The sequence below is a fragment of the Hylobates moloch genome, unplaced genomic scaffold, assembly GCF_009828535.3.
Source record: "Hylobates moloch isolate HMO894 unplaced genomic scaffold, HMol_V3 SCAFFOLD_10, whole genome shotgun sequence".
NCBI lineage: Eukaryota > Metazoa > Chordata > Mammalia > Primates > Hylobatidae > Hylobates > Hylobates moloch.
In genome coordinates, this window is record NW_026652285.1 from 99,980,103 (window position 1) to 99,999,165 (window position 19,063).

Genomic DNA, 19,063 nt, shown 5'->3' on the forward strand with positions numbered 1-19,063 from the left:
GGGAGGCCCAGTGTGGTGGCTCATGCCTATAATCCCAGCACTTTGGGCGGCTGACATGGGAGGATCACCTGAGCCCGGGAGGCCAAGGCTGCAGTTAGCAGTGATCACGCCATTGCACTTCAGCCTGGGCGACAGGGCAAGATGCTGTCTTAAAAAAAAGAAGAAAATTACATAGCTGGAATAGTCAGATGGTCAGATGTCTCTTTAATAACTTAAAGTCCAGGTTGAGTGTGGTGGCTCACAACTGTAATCCTAGCACTTTGGGAGGCCAAGGTGGGAGGATCACTGGAGCTCAGGAGTTTGAGACCAGCCTGGGCAACATAGTGAGACTTCATCTCTGTTTAAAAAAAAAAAAAAAAAAGAAAAAATTTTAAAGTCCATGTATAACTTTAAAATCACATAGAGATATTTATCAATTAGTATGTCTTTAGAGTAAGGAGAAAATTGCCTTGCAAGGGCTTAAACGATAAGGGTGGCTTGTGCCGTCCATGTTAAGGTCTCCCGGGCGGGCTATAGATAGGAGCCCTTCTGCTTGGCCAGTCTCCGCTGTGGCTTTGCCCTGGAGGCAGCGCCCCCTCTTGGTCTCACTTGTCTAGACTTACACAAGAGGATGGCCAGGTAGACCCGGGATCGCTCTTTCTGTGCCACGCGTGTCTCCTAAGCCCATTACCAGGAACTTCTGAAATCAGCTGCCTAAGGTCATTTCAAGGTGATACGTTTTCTCTAAACAGTTCTTGTTCAAATAAAGAGATGGAGAGGAGGACTCACTACCTGAGTAGCTTTGAGGATTGAAACATAAGGCACAAACCTGTCTTCTAAAATCATTTTTTGGGCCAGGCGTGGTGGCTCATGCCTGTAATCCCAGCACTTTGGGAGGCCAAGGCGGGCAAATCACTTGAGGCCAGGAGTTCAAGAGCAGCCTGGCCAACATGGCGAAACCCTATCTCCACTAAAAATACAAAAAAATTGGCTGGGCACGGTGGCTTATGCCTGTAATCCCAGCACTTTGGGAGGCTGAGGCGGGTGGATCACCAGAGGTCAGGAGTTCAAGACCAGCCTGGCTAACATGGCGTAACCCTGTCTCTACTAAAAATACAAAAATCAGCAAGGCATGGTGGTGTGTGCCTGTAGTCCCAGCTACTTGGGAGGCCGAGGCATGAGAAACGCTTGAACCTGGGAGGCAGAGGTTGCAGTGAGCCAAGATTGCACCACTGCACTCCAGCCTGGGCGACAGAGTAAGACCCTGTCTCAAAAATAAACAAAAATAAAAACTACAATCATTTTTGGGATAAAAACCTACCCTTCAACTTGGGCCCATATGGCCTTGAGGGCCAGCCCAGGGCTGCAGCTTGAACACTGCTTGTGGGCTTTGTCTCTGAGAGCTGTAAGACAGATGACATTGTGGGACAGATGTCAGCAGAGTGACTGATTGGTATGGGACTGTTGGAGCCCATAGAATGTGCAAGAGCAGCCTGGGTGAGGGTCCAAAGGAGGAGGAGCTGTCTTAGTTGAGACCAACGTGGTGAATAGGGTGAGCCAGGTGCAGAGGCCTGGAGATAGAAGAGGGGGAGGACTGGGGGGGCGGCTACAGATAGTCCGGCGGGATGGGGCACCAGGAACAAACCGAGGGACACAGGAGAGGTGAGGCACAGAGGCCAGTAGCATCAGCCCCTGCAGGGTGGGGAAGGCCAGGACGCTCGGGAAGGGAGTCCTGACGACCCCAGCTGTCCCGGCAGCTCTCCCCACCTGGTGCAGGTTCGGGAGCGGATCCGCATCAATGGGCAGCCCATCAGTCCTGAGCTCTTCACCAAGTACTTCTGGCGCCTCTACCACCGGCTGGAGGAGACCAAGGTGCCCCGTGCAGGAGGGCTGGCGGGTGGGTGTGGTTGGGGGTGCTACATGTTCCAGCTCCCCATCTCCCCAGAGGAGGGGCTGCACGGGCTCTGGGCCTTGACATCTCCCTGTGCCACAGGATGGCAGCTGTGTCTCCATGCCCCCCTACTTCCGCTTCCTGACACTCATGGCCTTCCACGTCTTCCTCCAAGAGAAGGTGTGTGCCCTCTCCCTAGAACCCTGCATCTGAGGCCTTGGGAACAGGAACCTCAGCAGGCCTGGGGGCTCCCTGTTTCCATGCGGCCTCTGAGCACCCTCATATCCCCTGCCATGCCCTCTGGTCTTTGGCAGGTGGACCTGGCAGTGGTGGAGGTGGGCATTGGCGGGGCTTATGACTGCACCAACATCATCAGGTGAGCACAGTTGCTTGGGACGAGGGGTGGCTGCCAGGAGCACAGCCTCACCTGCCGCCTGGTGGCTCAGGGCAGGGCCTCATGGCCTTTTCCTCCCCTGCAGGAAGCCTGTGGTGTGCGGAGTCTCCTCTCTTGGCATCGACCACACCAGCCTCCTGGGGGATACGGTGGAGAAGATCGCATGGCAGAAAGGGGGTATCTTTAAGGTGACCAGGCAGACTGGGGGAAGGGAGAGACATGGAAGGCCTGGGCGTCTACGTTTTCATCCTGGCTTCACTGTGTGACTGGAACAAGTTGAGTCTCCTCTCCAGACTGTTTCCCCATTGAAACGTGAGGGATGGCTGGGCATGGTGGCTTATATGCTTGCAATCCCAGCATTTCAGGAGGTCGAGGTGGGAGGATCACCTGAGGTCAGGAGTTTGAGACCAGCCTGACCAATATGGTGAAACTCTATCTCTACTAAAAATACAAAAATTAGCCAGGTGTGGTGGTGTACGCCTGTGGTTCCAGCTACTGGGGAGACTGAGGCAGGAGAATCACTCAAACCTGGGAGGCAGACGTTGCAGTGAGCCGAGATTGCGCCACAGCATTCCAGCCTGGGTGACAGAGTGAGACTTCATCTCGAAAAAGAAAAGAAAAGAAAAGAAACATGAGGGATGAGAGACAGTGGTAGCCCAGACCCAGGGATGTGGGGGCCAGAGGTAGGAGTGTGGAGGACGCTAGGTAGCCCTTTCTCTCTTCTCCTTCCCTCCACAGCAAGGTGTCCCTGCCTTCACTGTACTCCAACCTGAAGGTCCCCTGGCAGTGCTGAGGGACCGAGCCCAGCAGATCTCAGTAAGTCTGATTGGAATGGGGCAGCGGCAGGGTGGGCGTGTGTCCCTCCTGTTTGAGGAGGCACTGTATCCTCTGGGGCCTCAGTTTGCTCATCTGTGCAGTGAGGACGCTAGGCCAGCTGCTGGGCCTGCTGGAACACATCTCAGTTCTGGGAGCAGGGCTTGGTGGCTGGGGGAGGGGAGAGATGCGAGGGCTGATGTGGTCAGGGAGGGCCTCTGCTGACCCGCTGCTGTCTGTCTCCCCCAGTGTCCTCTATACCTGTGTCCGACGCTGGAGGCCCTGGAGGAAGGGGGGCCGCCGCTGACCCTGGGCCTGGAGGGGGAGCACCAGCGGTCCAACGCCGCCTTGGCCTTGCAGCTGGCCCACTGCTGGCTGCAGCGGCAGGACTGCCATGGTGAGTGGGCAGCTGAGTGGGCAGGCAGGTGGGTGGCACCTGTGGAGCCTGCCTAGGAGGGTCCCGGGCACACTTGGTCTCACACACCCCACAGGTGCTGGGGAGCCGAAGGCATCCAGGCCAGGGCTCCTGTGGCAGCTGCCCCTGGCACCCGTGTTCCAGCCCACATCCCACATGCGGCTTGGTGAGTTAGACCTTCCTGCCCGGCTGGGACCACTGCGTGTGTCTGTTCCCCTTCAGATTTTTTTTTTTTTTCTGGGGGGGTTTCTGTTTGGGAGACAGAGACAATTTGAAGTGGTGCTTAAGAGAAAGGACTCTGATGTCAGCAAACCTCCCCGACCTTGAGCTCATGAACTCTTTCTGAGCCTGTCTTCTCATCTGCCAAAGTGGATGCTGATAGGAGCCACTGCCAAGGGCTGTGGTGGGGATTCGCTGAGGTGACATCACTAAGGTGCTGAGTGCAGAGCCTGGCCAATGTGGGACAAAGTGCCAGCCAGTGGTAGCTGCTGTCACTGTCACTATCATCGTCATCGGAGCCTGAGGTTCTGGAGGACGGTGATCCAGTCATCTGCTTCTTGCCTTCCCCAAAGCTTTCAGCACCCAGCAGGTGCTCATGCTGTTAAGCCCCTTCAGCAAATGTTGGGCCCACTGTGTGCCACGCCTGTTGTCAGGGGCAAGTGACAAGGTCCTGGAGACAGGCTGACCTCGCCATCACATCCCGGCCCCAGCTAAGGGCTGTCGGGCTGTCAAACGGGTATAGCAGGCCCTTTCAGGGTTGCCTGAAAGATTCCACTAGATGAGACAGCCGAAAAGCCCAAGCCATTGACTGGTGCTAGTAAAAAAGTTCCTGGGCTGCCGGGGTCCTGAGTGTTGAGGGCGGGCGCAGCCTGCAGGGGAGACCTGGCTCAGGAGTGTGTGTGCGGAGTTGAGGACGGGGGTGGGAGAGGGCCTGGAGGACTGCCTTGCTGCCCTCCCCCAGGGCTTCGTAACACAGAGTGGCCGGGCCGGACGCAGGTGCTGCGGCGCGGGCCCCTCACCTGGTACCTGGACGGCGCGCACACCGCCAGCAGCGTGCAGGCCTGCGTGCGCTGGTTCCGCCAAGCGCTGCAGGGCCGCGAGAGGCCCAGCGGGTGAGGGGCGGGGCTGGGGTTGGGGCCGGGGCGGGCCCACGAGGAGGGGCGGGATCTTGAGGAAGGGCGGGGCGGGGTCGGGCCCACTGGGAGGGGCGAGGTCGTGGGAGGGGACGGGATTGGGACGGCAGGGAGAACGGGCGTGGCCCTTTGACCCAGCTCCTCACCCGTGTCGCAGTGGCCCAGAGGTTCGAGTCTTGCTCTTCAATGCTACCGGGGACCGGGACCCGGCGGCCCTGCTGAAGCTGCTGCAGGTGAGGGGCCGACTTGGGGGTGGGCAGCAGGCAGTCCTGAAGCCCTGGGTCTGGCGGTATGACCCTGGGGGGTACGAATCCCTTCCCCCTTGAGTTGTATTGAGGATTAGATGTGACAAGGTGCCTGTGCTGGTTCCGCCAGGTGCTGCAGGGCCGCGGGGAGTCCAGTCATAGGTCATTACTCATTTTCCCGCGTGTCTAGACTCAAGTCCAGGCTTAAGAGATGGACCACATCGTGGCTAAGGGTGTAGACTCTGGACTCGCTTGTCATGCCCCTTTATCGCCCTGGACGAGAAGTGGCATTTCCCTGAGCCTCAGTTTGCCTCTCCATAAAATGGGGTTGCTGCTAAAGGTACCTGCTTCTCAAGTTTGGTTGAAGGAATCACTGGGCCTTTCTCTGCTTGGGGAAACTGAGGCTGCCCAAGCTGTCCGGGCTGAAGTGGCCCTTAGGTATCATCTCCCGTTTCACAGACCAGGAGGCTGAGGCTGTATGCAGAACCTCTCCCATTTACCCACAGCCTTTTTCCAGCCTGGATTTGGGGCCCCCTCACTATCTGAGTGACCTTCAGCAAGTCCTCTTGACCTGTGGCCTCTGTTCCCCCGTCTGTACAGTAGATTGGGGCTTCGCTGCTCAGGCCACAGGCCAGGCAGGGTATACTGAGGCAGATGGGGCAGGGCGCTGACGTGCCTTGGCTAGGTTTATACAGCATCATTCTAGTTGTCAGGGAGGCTGCATCTCCAGAGATGTGGGCTCAGGGGGCCATATGGGAGTTGGTGGACATCCTTTCAGGGGTTTGACACCAAGTCTTTCCCTTGGCCTTCTAGCCCTGCCAGTTTGACTATGCCGTCTTCTGCCCTAACCTGACAGAGGTGTCATCCACAGGCAACGCAGGTGAGTGGTGGCAGGCATGGACCCTGGGGATGAGCAGGGGTCCCTGAGGTAGACAGTGGGGGCTTCCAAACTGGAGGTTTGGGGTAGGAAATAAATTTGTTTTAGTGTACTTATACTCTTTTATACACCAAAGTGTACTTTATTTAATTTTATTTTAAAAATTTTTGGCTGGGCACGGTAGCTCACGCCTGTAATCCCAGCACTTTGGGAGGCCGAGGCGGGCGGATCACAAGGTCAGGAGATCGAGACCATCCTGGCTAACGTGGTGAAACCCCGTCTCTAAAAAAAAAAAAAAAAATACAAAAAATTAGCCGGGCGTAGTGGTGGGCGCCTGTAGTCCCAGCTACTCGGGAGGCTGAGGCAGGAGAATGGCGTGAACTCAGGAGGCGGAGCTGGCAGTAGGCCAAGATCGCGCCACTGCACTCTAGCCTGGGCGACAGAGCGAGACCGTCTCAAAAAAAAAAAAAAAAAAAAAATTAATTTTTGAGACAGAGTCTCACTCTGTCGCCCAGGCTGGAATATAGTGGCACAATCTCAGCTCACTGCAACCTCTGCCTCCTAGGTTCAAATGCTTCTCATGTCTCAGCCTCTGGAACAGCTGGGATTACAGGCGTGTGCCAACATGCCCAGCTAATTTTTGTATTTTTAGTAGAGACAGGGTTTCTCTGTGTTGGCCAGGCTGGTGTCAAACTCCTGGCCTCAAATGATCTGCCCACCTCAGCTTTCCAAAGTGCTGGGATTACAGGTGTGAGCCACCAAGCCCAGCCAGCATTTTTTATTTTATATGAAATAGAGTAGAAAATACCAGTGTACACTGCACAGAGTAAGGGTAGGTCCTGTTTGGTGAAGATTATTCTGTTCCAGGCATCTGTATAAGTATGTGAGTACTGGGTTGCAATGTAAAATGTGTTTTTTACTATGCATCATGTTAAAAAAGTTTGAAATCGTGTAAAAAATACAGATCCCAGGCTGGACTTGGTGGCTCACACCTGTAATCCCAGCACTTTGGCAGGAGGATCATTTGAGCTCAGGAGTTAAAAGCCAGACCTCATCTCTATAAAAAAAAAAAAAATAGAAGAATTAGCCAGGTGTGGTTGTGTACACCTGTGGTCCTAGCTACTCAGGAGGCTGAAGTGGAAGGATCAATTGAGCCTGGAAGGTGGAGGCTGCAGTGAGTCATGAAGTTGTGATTGCATCACTGCACTCCAGCCTGGGTGACAGAGCAAGACCCTGGACCCTGTCTAAAAAAAAAATCTCCAGTCCTCACATCAGTCTGGCTGGGGAGAGTTCTGGAATCTGCATTTTATTTATTTATTTTTTTCTTGAGACAGTCTCGTTCTGTCACTCAGGCTGCCCAGGCTGGAGTGCAGTGGTGCCATCTCGGCTCACTGCAACTTCTGCCTTCCAGGTTCAAATGATTCTCCTGCCTCAGCCTCGCGAGTAGCTGGGACTACAGGTGTGCGCCACTATACCCAGCTAATTTTTGTTTTTTGTTTGTTTGTTTATAAGATGGAGTCTTGCTCTGTCGCCCAGGCTGGAGTGCAGTGGTGTGATCTCAGCTCACTGCAGTCTCCTCCTCCTGGGTTCAAGCGATACTCTTGCCTCAGCCTTCCAAGTAGCTGGGATTACAGGCGTGTGCCACCACACCTGGCTAATTTTTGTGTTTTTTTTTTTTTTTTAAGAGACGGTGTTTCACCATGTTGGCCAGGCTGATCTTGAACTCCTGACCTCAGGTGATCCGCCCGCTTTGGCCTCCCAAGGTGCTGGGATTACAGGCGTGAGCCACCGCACCCAGCCTGGAATCTGCGTTTTTAACCAGCATCCCCAGAAATAACTATGCCCACCTGGTGATGGTCCCCAGCTGGATGTACATTTTATAGATGGAGACAATGAGGCCAGAGTGGGGAAGGGGTACCTAGTGGGCAAAAGCTTTGGGGCCAGAGTGTCTGGCTCTGCCTCTCGTGACCTTGGTGAAGTCACTGAACCTGCCTGAGCCTCAGTTTCTTTATCGTGTCCATGGAGAAGACCACTAGCCGAGACTGGGGGCCTGATGATGTAAAGGGCTTGGTGCTAAGCAGGTGCTCAAAGTGCACCCGCCCCTTTCTCCACCCCTGTCCCTTACTCCGTCTCCCCTTCGCTGATATACCTGTCTCTGTGCCCCACAGACCAACAGAACTTCACGGTGACACTGGACCAGGTTCTGCTCCGCTGCCTGGAACACCAGCAGCACTGGAACCACCTGGACGAAGAGCAGGCCAGCCCGGACCTCTGGAGTGCCCCCAGCCCAGAGCCTGGTGGGTCCGCATCCCTGCTTCTGGCGCCCCACCCACCCCACACCTGCAGTGCCAGTTCCCTCGTCTTCAGCTGCATTTCACATGCCTTGCAATGGATCAGCCAAGGCCGAGACCCCATCTTCCAGCCACCCAGTCCCCCAAAGGGCCTCCTCACCCACGCCGTGGCTCACAGTGGAGCCAGCATACTCCGTGAGGCTGCTGCCATCCATGTGCTAGTCACTGGCAGCCTGCACCTGGTGGGTGGTGTCCTGAAGCTGCTGGAGCCCGCACTGTCCCAGTAGCCAAGGCCCGGGCTTGGAGGTGGGAGCCTCCCACACCTGCCTGCGTTCTCCCCGTGAACTTACATACTAGGTGCCTTTTGTTTTCTGCTTTCCTGGTTCTGTCTAGACTGGCCTAGGGACCAGGGCTCTGGGATGGGAGGCTGGGAGAGGATGTCCTCTTTTTTAAGGCTCTGTGCATTGGTCTCTCCTTCCTCCCGGCCGAGATAGCAGGCGGGGCTCCCCGGGTCTCTCACTGTTGCAGTGGCCTGGCTATTCAGCCTGTCTCCCCCAACACCCCACCTGCCTCCTGGCTCAGGCCCAGCTTATTGTGTGCGCTGCCTGGCCAGGCCCCGGGTCCTGCCACATGCTGGGTGGTAATTTCCTCCTCCCTGTGCCTTCTGGGAAGGGAGAGGGCCTCTGCCTGGGACACTGTGGGACAGAGGGTGGCTGGAGTGAATTAAAGCCTTTGTTTTTTTAAAGAACTGGCAAAGCCTTCGACTGACCCTTGACCCCCTGCTCCCTCAGCAGAGACAGAGAGGGACTGCTGGTGGTCAGGGACCTGCACTGTGTAGAGGGAGCCTGGCTGTGTGGCCTGGGACAAGTCCCTCCCTCCCTGTGCGCCTCAGGTAGCCTGTCTGTGAGATGAGACCGGACTGATGCCTGTCGACCATATGCCAGGTAGTGCTTTCTGCAGACCCCCTTGCAGAGACCTTATGATGGAGAATTATACCCGTTTGACAGATGAGGGAACTGTGGCTGGTTTCAAGAAGCCATGGGGGCTGGGCACGGTGGCTCACGCCTGTAATCCCAGCACTTTGGGAGGCTGAGGCGGGCGGATCATGAGGTCAAGAGGTCGAGACCATCTGGCCAACATGGTGAAACCCTGTCTCTACTAAAAATACAAAAATTAGCTGGACGTAGTGGCGGGAGGCTGAGGCAGGAGAATTGCTTGAACCCGGGTGGCGGAGGTTGCAGCGAGCCGAGATAGTGCCACTGTACTCCAGCCTGGGCGACAGAGCAAGACTCCGTCTCAAAAAAAAAAAAGGCCACGGGACCTGCCTATAGTCACAAGCCAACAAGTGGCAGGTCCAGGATTTGAACTTAGAGCAGTCGAGGGCCTGTGTTCAGAACCCCAGAGTGAGAGTGTGGATGGGGCCTCCTGGTGTTTGTTTGCCTTCTTGCAGCCTAGACCCTGGGGTGTGCTGCCGAGGGGGTGAGTGGCAGAGGGGAACCGGCTGAATGAAAACCTACTGTGCCCTGGCTGCTGCTACTGTTCAAGATGCCACCCCTGCCACCAGGCCAGCCCAGTGGGGGCCAAGTACAAAAGCAGCCCTGTCCTGTGCCCGCACCCCACCCTGGCTTTGAATGTCACTGCCCTTCTCCCAGCCCAACCCATCACCGGTTTCATGGTCTGATTTATTGGTGGTGAATACACAGGGGCGGGCCCAGGACAAGCAGCTTGGCTACTCCCCCTCTGCTGGCTGTCTGACCGGCAGAGAGGGCTCCATGTGGCAGGAGCTAGGCTCCCAACGCCCACTGTTCTTGCCACCCTCTGGGCTCCCAGGCTGGGCTCCTGTCTCCCCTGCCAGTTAGGCAAGTCCAGGTGTGGAGACCGCACGGATAGATCCAGGTGGCTCTGGGCTGGGCCCTCTTCTGTTCCCAGGGGGGAGGTGCTGTCGGCCTGGCTGGGCTGGCCTGGATCTGTTTCAAGTTCTCCCTTCCTGCCCAGCTCAGTTCACCTGTGCTGGATCCAGGTTCAAATGACAGGGACTTGGGTTTTTACAACAGCATGGCAAGTGGTCTCTCTCCTGGGCAGCCATATCCCAGAACCACTGGGTTGAAGGTTCTGTGGGGTGGGGGGACCCCAAGGTGTTCCAAGCCAGTGGCTGCACTGGCAGCAGGCCTCTTGAGAGGGAGGCGGGAAGGGTGGGCACGGAAAGCAGGCTCCATCCTGGGTCGAGTGGAGGACTGACTCCCAGGATGAGTTCACACCAGTGCTCCCAGCTGGCGGCTGCTCAGTCTCTCCTGCTGGGCGAGCGCGGGGGGCCGGGGCTATGCCATGCTGCTGGTGGAGCAGGGGGTGCTCTGGGTGCTCCCGATGCTGTGGTTGGTGCTGCTGCTCTCCGAGGAGGCCGGGGCAGCCACCGCCACCACGGGCTCCCGCTTGCTGGGGGAACCTGGGAGCAGGGGCAGGGGCCGAGGTCAGGGTCCCGGCCAGGGCCCCTCAATCCCTCAGAGGCTTCACTGGGCTCCCCCGGGTGGATGGAGGGGCCCGGCATGCTCACTGTGGGGGCCTGGGGTACTCACGCGTGTGCGAGTAGATGTACCAGAGTGCGGCAGTGAGCAGGGCCCCGATGAGGAAGGCACCAAAGGTGATGCCCAGCACGGCGGGCAGGACGAGGCCTTTGCTTGTGCAACCTAGAGAGGGCCGATGCCATCAGCACTGCCACCTCTGCCCCTGCCCCATCCCCTACCCTGTTGTGCTGGCCCACGTGGGCTTTGGTGCCAGCCCCACTCAGCCATGGACCCTCGACTTCTCTGAACCTCAGTCTCTTGTAGCAAACGGGCTCATCACAGCCAGGCCTGGCATTGAGCCATGGTTGCTAGGACTGTCCACCTAGAGGGCCCAGCCAAGCCTTTTGGGTCATGCCTCTGCCCCTCGAGGCTGATGGAGATGCGTTTTCAGGGAGGATGGATGGGGGTAACGTGAGGAAACTGAGGCTCGGGAGTACAGAGCCTGCCCCACCTGCTGCGTGACCTTAGGTCAACTCTGCCCCTCTCTGAGGCCTTTAGCAGGTAGAGAATTGGGCCAGAGCAGCTCCGAGTGCCCTGCAGCTCTGCTCTCGGATTGCTCAAGCCTCATTCCCTCCACATTCCTGACTCCTGTGTGACTATGGGCCAAGCAGTCTTCCCTTGAGCCTCTGACATCCGATTCTGTGTCATGGGGTTATCAGCCCTGCCTTCTCGGTCCTGGGCTGGGAGTGGAGGCTCTATCCCGGCCTGGATGGGGTGGCAAAGAGGTAGGTGCCCCTATCCCTCACCCCTGCCTCTGCTGCCAGTGTCGGGACTCTTCTGCCTGGTGTAGGCCTGGGTCTGGGGGAACTGATGGAGAGGCTAGAGGGGGCGTCCTGCAGGCAGAGGCCTCCAGAAAGGCGAGGCCAGCACCCCCACCCCAAAGGGCCTCTGTCCCGCCCAGGAGGCTCCATCCTCCCAGCAAGGTCAGCCAATAACTGGGGGGATGGAGTGGAGCTGTGAGTGGGGGCAGAGGCCTAGACTCCCACCCCACAGGGCGGTGTCGGGCAAGGGCTCTCCATCTGCAAAGTGCAGCTCTGGCCCCTGCTCTAGGCTGCTATGGCTCTGGGAAGCCCTCCTCCTGCCCCTTCTGGGCCGCTTTCTCTGGGGTCCCCCTTGCCATGTGCTGTGTGCCCAGGCCGTTTCTCAGGGCTGCCCGCTGTGCCCTACTGTGACCCCAGCCACTAGAACAAACCCGAGAAACCTGGAGGGAGCTCACCAGACAGGTCAGGGCTGATGATGTTCAAGCGCATGAAGACAGTCCTATGGACTTCCTGGAGGAGGAAGAGAGAGCAGTATGTGGCACCTTTGGGAGGCGGCTTCCAGGTTTACTCCCTGGCTGTGTGACCCCAGCCCACCCTAGAGCCTTGGCTTTGAATCCCATCTCCACCACTTCGTAGCTGGATGCCTCTGGGTGAGTCCTGGAAGATCTGTGCTGTGGGAGGGTGCCTAGTGGATGATCCTAGCTGCTGCTGAAATGTTTCCTGTGAGTTCCTGGAGGCCTTGATGCCCGGGAGCACTGTGGGAGCACTGTGCATCCTTCACCCTCGTGAACTCTTTGGAGCTATGAGCCAGGTCAGCCCAGAGTCCCAGGCTCACTGTGGCTGGAGGGAGAGGCCCACTTAGGGGAGCCTTGAAGGCTTCCCTAGCTTCATACCACCAGAGAAGTTTGTAATCCTGGAGGCCTGTCTGTGCAAGGGCCTGGGGGTGACTCTGGGGGCGTCCAGGACAGATTGCCTGAGAGTGGGGGTCACCAGATGGTGAAGTGTTGTGACTGGCAAATACAGAAAGCCAGGAGTGTGTGTCCTTTGTCCGCCTCTCTTCCCTCAGGTCTCCTGTTCTTTGAGATTACACTGGTGACCATACTACATGGATGTGCGGGTGGCTAGATTCCTGGGTGGGAGGGTGGATGGATGGACGGACGGGTGAATAAGTGGAAGGATAGATGGATGGATAGATGGACAGTTGCAGCTGCATAGTCCGCCAGTGCCCCAGACACAGCAGTCCCACCAGAAAGCTCTCGGGTGGCAGAAAGTGCTGCTGGCAGCCAGACTGCCAGGCCACATGCCTAAGGCTCCGCCCCTCACCAGCTGGCCCCACATCCCTGTGGGCTGCCATGTCCCTTCCTGCAAACCACAGACCTGGAAGCTCCCACTTGAAGCTGGGGCCGGCCCAGGCCCCACTCACCTGGTCTTGAGACCCGGTCTTGGGACGCAGGGCTACAGTGCAGCTCAGGGTGCCGGTTTTGGGTATGGGTACTGTGTAGAAGTGGAGGAGGAAGCTGAAGCGCGGGTCACCCTCGGGGCTTGGGGACAGCAGGTTCACACAGTTGCCCTTGGCCGCCCGGCCCTGGATGAGTTCCACGGTGCCTCCCTCAGGCCCCAAGTCCAGGTGGCAGCTGTCTAGCTGGAGCAGGAACTCGGAGATGGATGGGGACACTCTGACCTGCATGGGTAGGTAGGGCCACGCGGCATGGGCAGCTGCTCTTCACCCCACCCCACCTGCTGCCTTGAAATATCGGCTAGAATTAAGAGTTCCCGCCCGTGAGTCCTCACGGTGGAAGGAAAGACATGGATCTGTCTGGGGCAGAGGAGGAGGACAGGGCCACATCCTTGTCAGCATCCCTGAGCAATGCCTTCTCTGTCTCTCCCTCTTCCGTGCACCCAGGCTGTCTCCCTCCTGACTCTGGGATTCTTATCTCCTCTGGAGTCATGGTGGGAAGAAAGGCGGAGAGGAAGTTCCAGGAGCTGGGAGGCCCGAGGGGTGACAGGCATGCCAGGTACCTGCACAAAGCTCTGCTGCCCCGGCTCGATGGTGTTGGAGGCCTGGAGGAAGTGTGGGCTGAGGTAGAGGCCCAGCTGGAAAGAGAGGCTGTCCATGTTGAGGCAGTGCACCTTTTTCTGGGGGAGGACGGGAGGGAGACTTGGTCAGTCTGGCGGCATCAGCCAGAAGGGCAAGGGGTGTGGGGAGGAACAGGCGTCATGGCCCTGTGGAGTTGCCTGACTCTCTTCCTCATCTTTTTTTTTTTTTTTTTTTTTTTTTTTTTTCTTTGAGACGGAGTCTCGCTCTGTCCTCCAGGCTGGAGTGCAGTGGTGCGATCTCGGCTCACTGCAAGCTCCGCCTCCCAGGTTCATGCCATTCTCCTACCTCAGCCTCCTGAGTAGCTGGGATTACAGGCGCCCACCACCACGCCCAGCTAATTTTTGTATTTTTAGTAGAGACGGGGTTTCACCATGTTAGCCAGGATGGTCTCAATCTCTCGACCTCGTGATCTGCCTGCCTCGGCCTCCCAAAGTGCTGGGATTACAGGTGTGAGCCACTGCGTGGCCCTTTTTTTTTTTTAAACTAATATTTATCAAGGAGGCACCAGCTGCCAGGCTGTGTGAAGAGCTTCCACACAGCACCTCATTGGCTGCCCAGAAGCACCCTGTTTGGCGCAGAGTCCTTTCTTAGGCCACCTTTGGGCCCAGAAAACTAAAGTGACTTGCCCAAGGCCACACAGCCAGTATGTGCTAAGCCCTCTGACTTGAGAGACTGAGAGCGTCACCCTCAGCAGTCCTGCTCCGGTCATACAGAAGGGGAGACCGAGGCATGCCAGCCACATAGCTTGCCAGGAGTTTCCCGAGGCCTGCTCCCTCCCAAGCCAGGAAGAGGCCCCGGCCCAGCAGCAGCCCCGGGCCAGGTGGGTTAGCGCGTGACTGTCCATCTCACCCGCTGTGGCGATGAGCTCGACAGGATATTGACCACCGCCTGCGAGGATAAAGCCAGGGAGCTGGTCAGAGCCAGAAAGGACCCCAGAGGGTATCCCACCCCATACACCCATTTTTGCAGATGGGGAGACTGAGCCAACCAATGGCCAAGCTTGTCTTGTGTTGAGCCCCTGCACCCTGCTCTCCCAAACACACCTCCGCCCTGGGGGATCAGGGAGGCACTTGACGGGGCACCAACCAGGCTGGTCCTGATACCATTTTGGCCCCAGCTCTTACCTCATTGCTGATCATACTTGCTGACACTTGCATGCCACAGCTGGAGTAAGCGCTGCGCAAGACAAACTTGTCACCCCTGTCCTCGGCCTCACAGCTGGAGTCCCAGAAGGTCAGGCCCGTGATGGTGCACTTCAAATGCTGGGTTGGAAGAGAGGGGCACCATCAGGAGGCACTGGGATCTCTGTGGCCTGCCACACTCCAGCACCAAGGAATGACCACAACCCACGGGTCCCAAGTCACAGCCATTCCCCTGCCCTGCTCCCTCTTCATTTTTGTTAGATGTCATCATCCTACACCACTTAAAACTTTTTTTTTTTGAGACAGAGTCTCACTCTTTTTGCCCAGGTGCAGTGGCTCAATCGCGGCTCACTGCAACCTCCACCACCTGGGTTAAAGCGATTCTCCTGCCTTGGCCTCCTGAGTTGCTGGGATTACAGGCACATGCCACCATGCCCGGCTAATTTTTTGTATTTTTAGTAGAGATAGGGTTTCACCATGTTGGCCAGGCTGGTCTCAAACTCCTGACCTCAGGTGATCCACCTGCCTCAGCCTCCCAGTGCAGGGATTACAGGTGTGAGCCACTGTACCTGGCCATTTTTTTGTATTTTTAGTAGAGACGGGGTTTCACCATGCTGGCCAGGCTAATCTTGAACTCCTGACCTCAGGCGATCCACCTGCCTCGGCCTCCCAGTGCAGGGATTACAGGCGTGAGCCACTGTACCCGGCCATTTTTTTGTATTTTTAGTAGAGACGGGGTTTCACCATGCTGGCCAGGCTAGTCTTGAACTCCTGACCTCAGGTGATCCACCTGCCTTGGCCTCCCAAAGTGCTGGGATTACAGGCGTGAGCCACCATGCCTGGCCCACTTAAGACTTCTTGAACTTGCTCGCTTTTGCACTAAGCCTTGTCCTAAGCAATAATAGCTGTCGGATCATAAATTTTCTTCTTTTTTTTTTTTTTTTTTGGTTGGTGGGGGGACGGAGTCTCACTCTGTCGCCCAGGCTGGAGTGCAGTGGTGTAATCTCGGCTCACTGCAAGCTCTGCCTCCCAGGTTCACACCATTCTTCTGTCTCAGCCTCCTGAGTAGCTGGGACTACAGGCACCCGCCACCACGCTCAGCTAATTTTTTGTATTTTTAGTAGAGACGGGGTTTCACCGTGTTAGCCAGGATGGTCTCGATCTCCTGACCTCGTGATCCACCCACCCCGGCCTCCCAAAGTGCTGGGATTACAGGCGTGAGCCACCGTGCCTGGCCAAATTTTCTTATATCTATCAAAATAAATACAGAACTATTAAAATTAAAAATATTCCTTCAAGGCCGGGCACGGTGGCTGATGCCTGTAATCCCAGCACTTTGGGAGGCCGAGGCGGGCGGATCACAAGGTCAAGAGATCGAGACCATCCTGGCTAACACAGTGAAACCCCGTCTCTACTAAAAATACAAAAAATTAGCCGGGCGAGGTGGCAGGCGCCTGTAGTCCCAGCTACTCGGGAGGCTGAGGCAGGAGAATGGCGTGAACCCCGGGGGGCGGAGCCTGCAGTGAGCCGAGATCCTGCCACTGCACTCCAGCCTGGGCGACAGCAAGACTCCGTCTCAAAAAAAAAAAAAAAAATATATATATATATATATATTCCTTCAAGTTCCACATATAATCATCACTCACAGCCCCAAGGGCATGCACACCCTACAAGCATAATCCAGTCTCAGGCCTGGCGTGGGCAAAGTGTTCCTATAAAGAGCCAGATAGTAAATACTGTCATGCACCACGGGACAATGTTTTGGTTGGCGATGGACTGTGTATATGATGGTGGTCCCTGGTCCCATAAAATTATAACGAAGCTGAAAAATTTCTATTGCCTAGTGTTTGTGGTGATGCTGGTGTAAGCAAACTTATTGCACTGCCGATCATATAAAAGTCTAGCACAGGCTGGGCGTGGTGGCTCATGCCTGTAATCCCAGCACTTTGGAAGGTGGAGGCAGGCAGATCACATGAGGCCAGAAGTTCGAGACCTGCCTAGCCAACATAGTGAAACCCGACTCTACTGAAATTATAAAAATTAGCCAGGTGTGGTGGCACATGCCCATAGTCCCAGCTACTGGGAAGGCTGAGGCACAAGAATCGCTTGAACCTGGGAGAAGGAGGCTTCAGTGAGCCGAGATCACATCATTGCACTCCAGCCTTGGTGACAGAGCGAGACCTCGTCTCTAAAACAAGAAAAAGAAGGCCGGTTGCAGTGGCTCAAGCCTGTAATCCCAGCACTTTGGGAGGCTGAGGTAGGCAGATCACCTGAGGTTAGAAGTCCGAGACCAGCCTGGCCAATATGGTGAAATCCCATCTCTACTAAAAATACAAAAAAGTAGCTAGGCTGCGGACCAGGCGCCTGATTCACGCCTGTAATCCCAGCACTTTGGGAGGCTGAGCTGGGTGGATCACAAGGTCACGAGTTCGAGACCAGCCTGGCCAACATAGTGAAACCCCGTCTCTGCTAAAAAAAATACAAAAAATAAGCCGAGTGGTGGTGGGCACCTGTAATCCCAGCTACTCAGGAGGCTGAGGCAGGAGAATTGCTTGAACCCAGGAGGAAGAGGTTGCAGTGAGATGAGATTGTGCCATTGTACTCCAGCCCAGGCAATAGTGTGAGACCGTCTAAAAAAAAAAAAAAGTAGCCAGGCGTGGTGGCGCATGCCTGTATTCCCAACTACTCAGGAGGCTGAGGCAGGAGAATCACTTGAACCTGGGAGGTAGAGGTTGCAGTGAGCCGAGATCGTACCACTGAACTCCAGCCTGGGTGACAGAGCAAGACTCTGTCTCAAAAAAACTCTGTCTCAAAAAAAAAAAAAAAAAAAAAAAAAGGAAAAGAAAAACCACTGTAGCCAAAATTGAAAGAATTACAGCAAATCAAGGGAAGTGGTGGCCAAAGGGGCAACCTTTAATTAAAACTTATAAAAATCATCAAGAAAAGTACGAAGCCTCAATGATAAAAGAGACTGAGGTTCTCATCACTCACATGGAGCCAAGCCCACACTCACTACTAACCAGAGAATTATTAACTAAAACAAGAATGGAATGCCATGTGCCTCTTTCCACACTGGCAAAGGTTTTTCTTTTCTTTTTTTGAATTATAGTCTGGAGAGAAAGAAGAGGTTGAGGTGTTCTCATAAATCAGCGGTGAAAATTAAAATCATCTTTGGGAAGGTGGGTTGGCAACAGGTATTGAAACTTCATTCATTTTGACTCAGTAATTCCACTAATGTGGAAATCTACCCTGAGAAAATAATCCTATATGAAGTAATGGTTCACGCACGATGACATTTTTTGCATATTTATAATACTACAGAGTTGGAAACAACCTAAATGTGTAACAAGGGAAGAGGAGTTAATTATAGCATGTCAATATGATGGAATAATATGTGCTTATTAAACATGATATTAGGTACAGCTGTCAAAGCTCTAAAAATACATTAAGTGAAATAGCAAGAGACAAATGAACACATCCCTTATGATTACATCAATATAAGAAATACACAGAGAAAACACTCCAGAAAGAAGCACACCAAAATGTTGGCAGCCATTGTCTTTGGGTCAGAAGGTTAAGATTTTCTAATTTTCACATATTTTTTAAAGCATGTTTTTTGTTTGTTTGTTTGAAACGCAGTCTCACTGTCGCCCAGGCTGGAGTGCAGTGGCGCAATCTCAGCTCACTGCAATCTCCCTCTACTGGGTTCAAGTGATTCTCCTGCCTCAGCCTACTGAGTAGCTGGGATTACAGACATAAACCACCACGTCCGGCTAATTTTTTCTATTTTAGTAGAGATGGGGTTTCACCGTGTTGCCCCAGGCTGGTCTCAAACTCCTGAGCTCCGGCAATCTGCCTGCCTTGGCCTCCAAAGCGCTAGGGTTACAGGTGTGAGCCACTGTGCCTGGCCAGCACGTGTTATTTTGAGACGAGTCTCGCTCTGTCGCCCAGGCTGGAGTGCAGTGGCATGATCTTGGCTCACTGCAAGCTCCGCCTCCCGGGTTCAGGCCATTCTCCTGCCTCAGCCTCCCAAGTAGCTGGGACTACAGGTGCCCACCACCACGCCTGGCTAATATTTTGTATTCACCATGTGTTACTTTTATAACAAATATATTTGTTTGTCAACCAGGCAGTGATCATATTGTATAGGCTTTTTTTTTTTTTTTTTGAGATGGAGTCTCTCTCACCCAAGCTGGAGTGCAGTGGCGCGATCTCAGCTCACTGCAAGCTCCACCTCCCGGGTTCACGCCATTCTCCTGCCTCAGCCTCCTGAGTAGCTGGGACTACAGGCGCCCGCCACCACACCCGGATAATTTTTTGTATTTTTAGTAGAGACGGGGTTTCACTGTGTTAGCCAGGAAGGTCTCGATCTCCTGACCTTGTGATCCACCCGCCTCGGCCTCCCAAAGTGCTGGGATTACAGGCGTAAGCCACCGCGCCCGGCTTTTTTTTTTTTTTTTTTA

General features: G+C 55.2%; 2 protein-coding genes across 6 annotated transcripts in view; one reads left to right on the forward strand and one right to left on the reverse strand.

Moving 5' to 3' along the window:
• Window positions 1–8,786, forward strand: part of FPGS (folylpolyglutamate synthase) — an 11,485-nt gene extending 2,699 nt beyond the window's left edge. For all 5 annotated transcript variants that reach the window (XM_032165203.2, XM_032165204.2, XM_032165207.2 and 2 more), the window contains exons 5-15: window positions 1,737–1,851; window positions 1,973–2,050; window positions 2,185–2,246; window positions 2,350–2,452; window positions 3,003–3,080; window positions 3,327–3,474; window positions 3,569–3,658; window positions 4,454–4,604; window positions 4,783–4,858; window positions 5,684–5,750; window positions 7,916–8,786. In XM_032165203.2, the coding sequence (XP_032021094.1) occupies window positions 1,737–1,851; window positions 1,973–2,050; window positions 2,185–2,246; window positions 2,350–2,452; window positions 3,003–3,080; window positions 3,327–3,474; window positions 3,569–3,658; window positions 4,454–4,604; window positions 4,783–4,858; window positions 5,684–5,750; window positions 7,916–8,325 (1,378 nt within the window). In that variant the 3' untranslated portion in view covers window positions 8,326–8,786. The remainder of the gene's footprint in view (window positions 1–1,736; window positions 1,852–1,972; window positions 2,051–2,184; window positions 2,247–2,349; window positions 2,453–3,002; window positions 3,081–3,326; window positions 3,475–3,568; window positions 3,659–4,453; window positions 4,605–4,782; window positions 4,859–5,683; window positions 5,751–7,915) is intronic.
• An 807-nt stretch (window positions 8,787–9,593) lies between these two features.
• Window positions 9,594–19,063, reverse strand: part of ENG (endoglin) — a 42,984-nt gene continuing 33,514 nt past the window's right edge. Inside the window, exons 10-16 of the mRNA XM_032165202.2 lie at window positions 14,583–14,720; window positions 14,308–14,346; window positions 13,380–13,496; window positions 12,784–13,041; window positions 11,816–11,870; window positions 10,612–10,722; window positions 9,594–10,481 (exon numbers count right to left, since the gene is read on the reverse strand). Coding sequence (XP_032021093.1) covers window positions 10,357–10,481; window positions 10,612–10,722; window positions 11,816–11,870; window positions 12,784–13,041; window positions 13,380–13,496; window positions 14,308–14,346; window positions 14,583–14,720 — 843 coding nt within the window. The 3' untranslated portion in view covers window positions 9,594–10,356. The remainder of the gene's footprint in view (window positions 10,482–10,611; window positions 10,723–11,815; window positions 11,871–12,783; window positions 13,042–13,379; window positions 13,497–14,307; window positions 14,347–14,582; window positions 14,721–19,063) is intronic.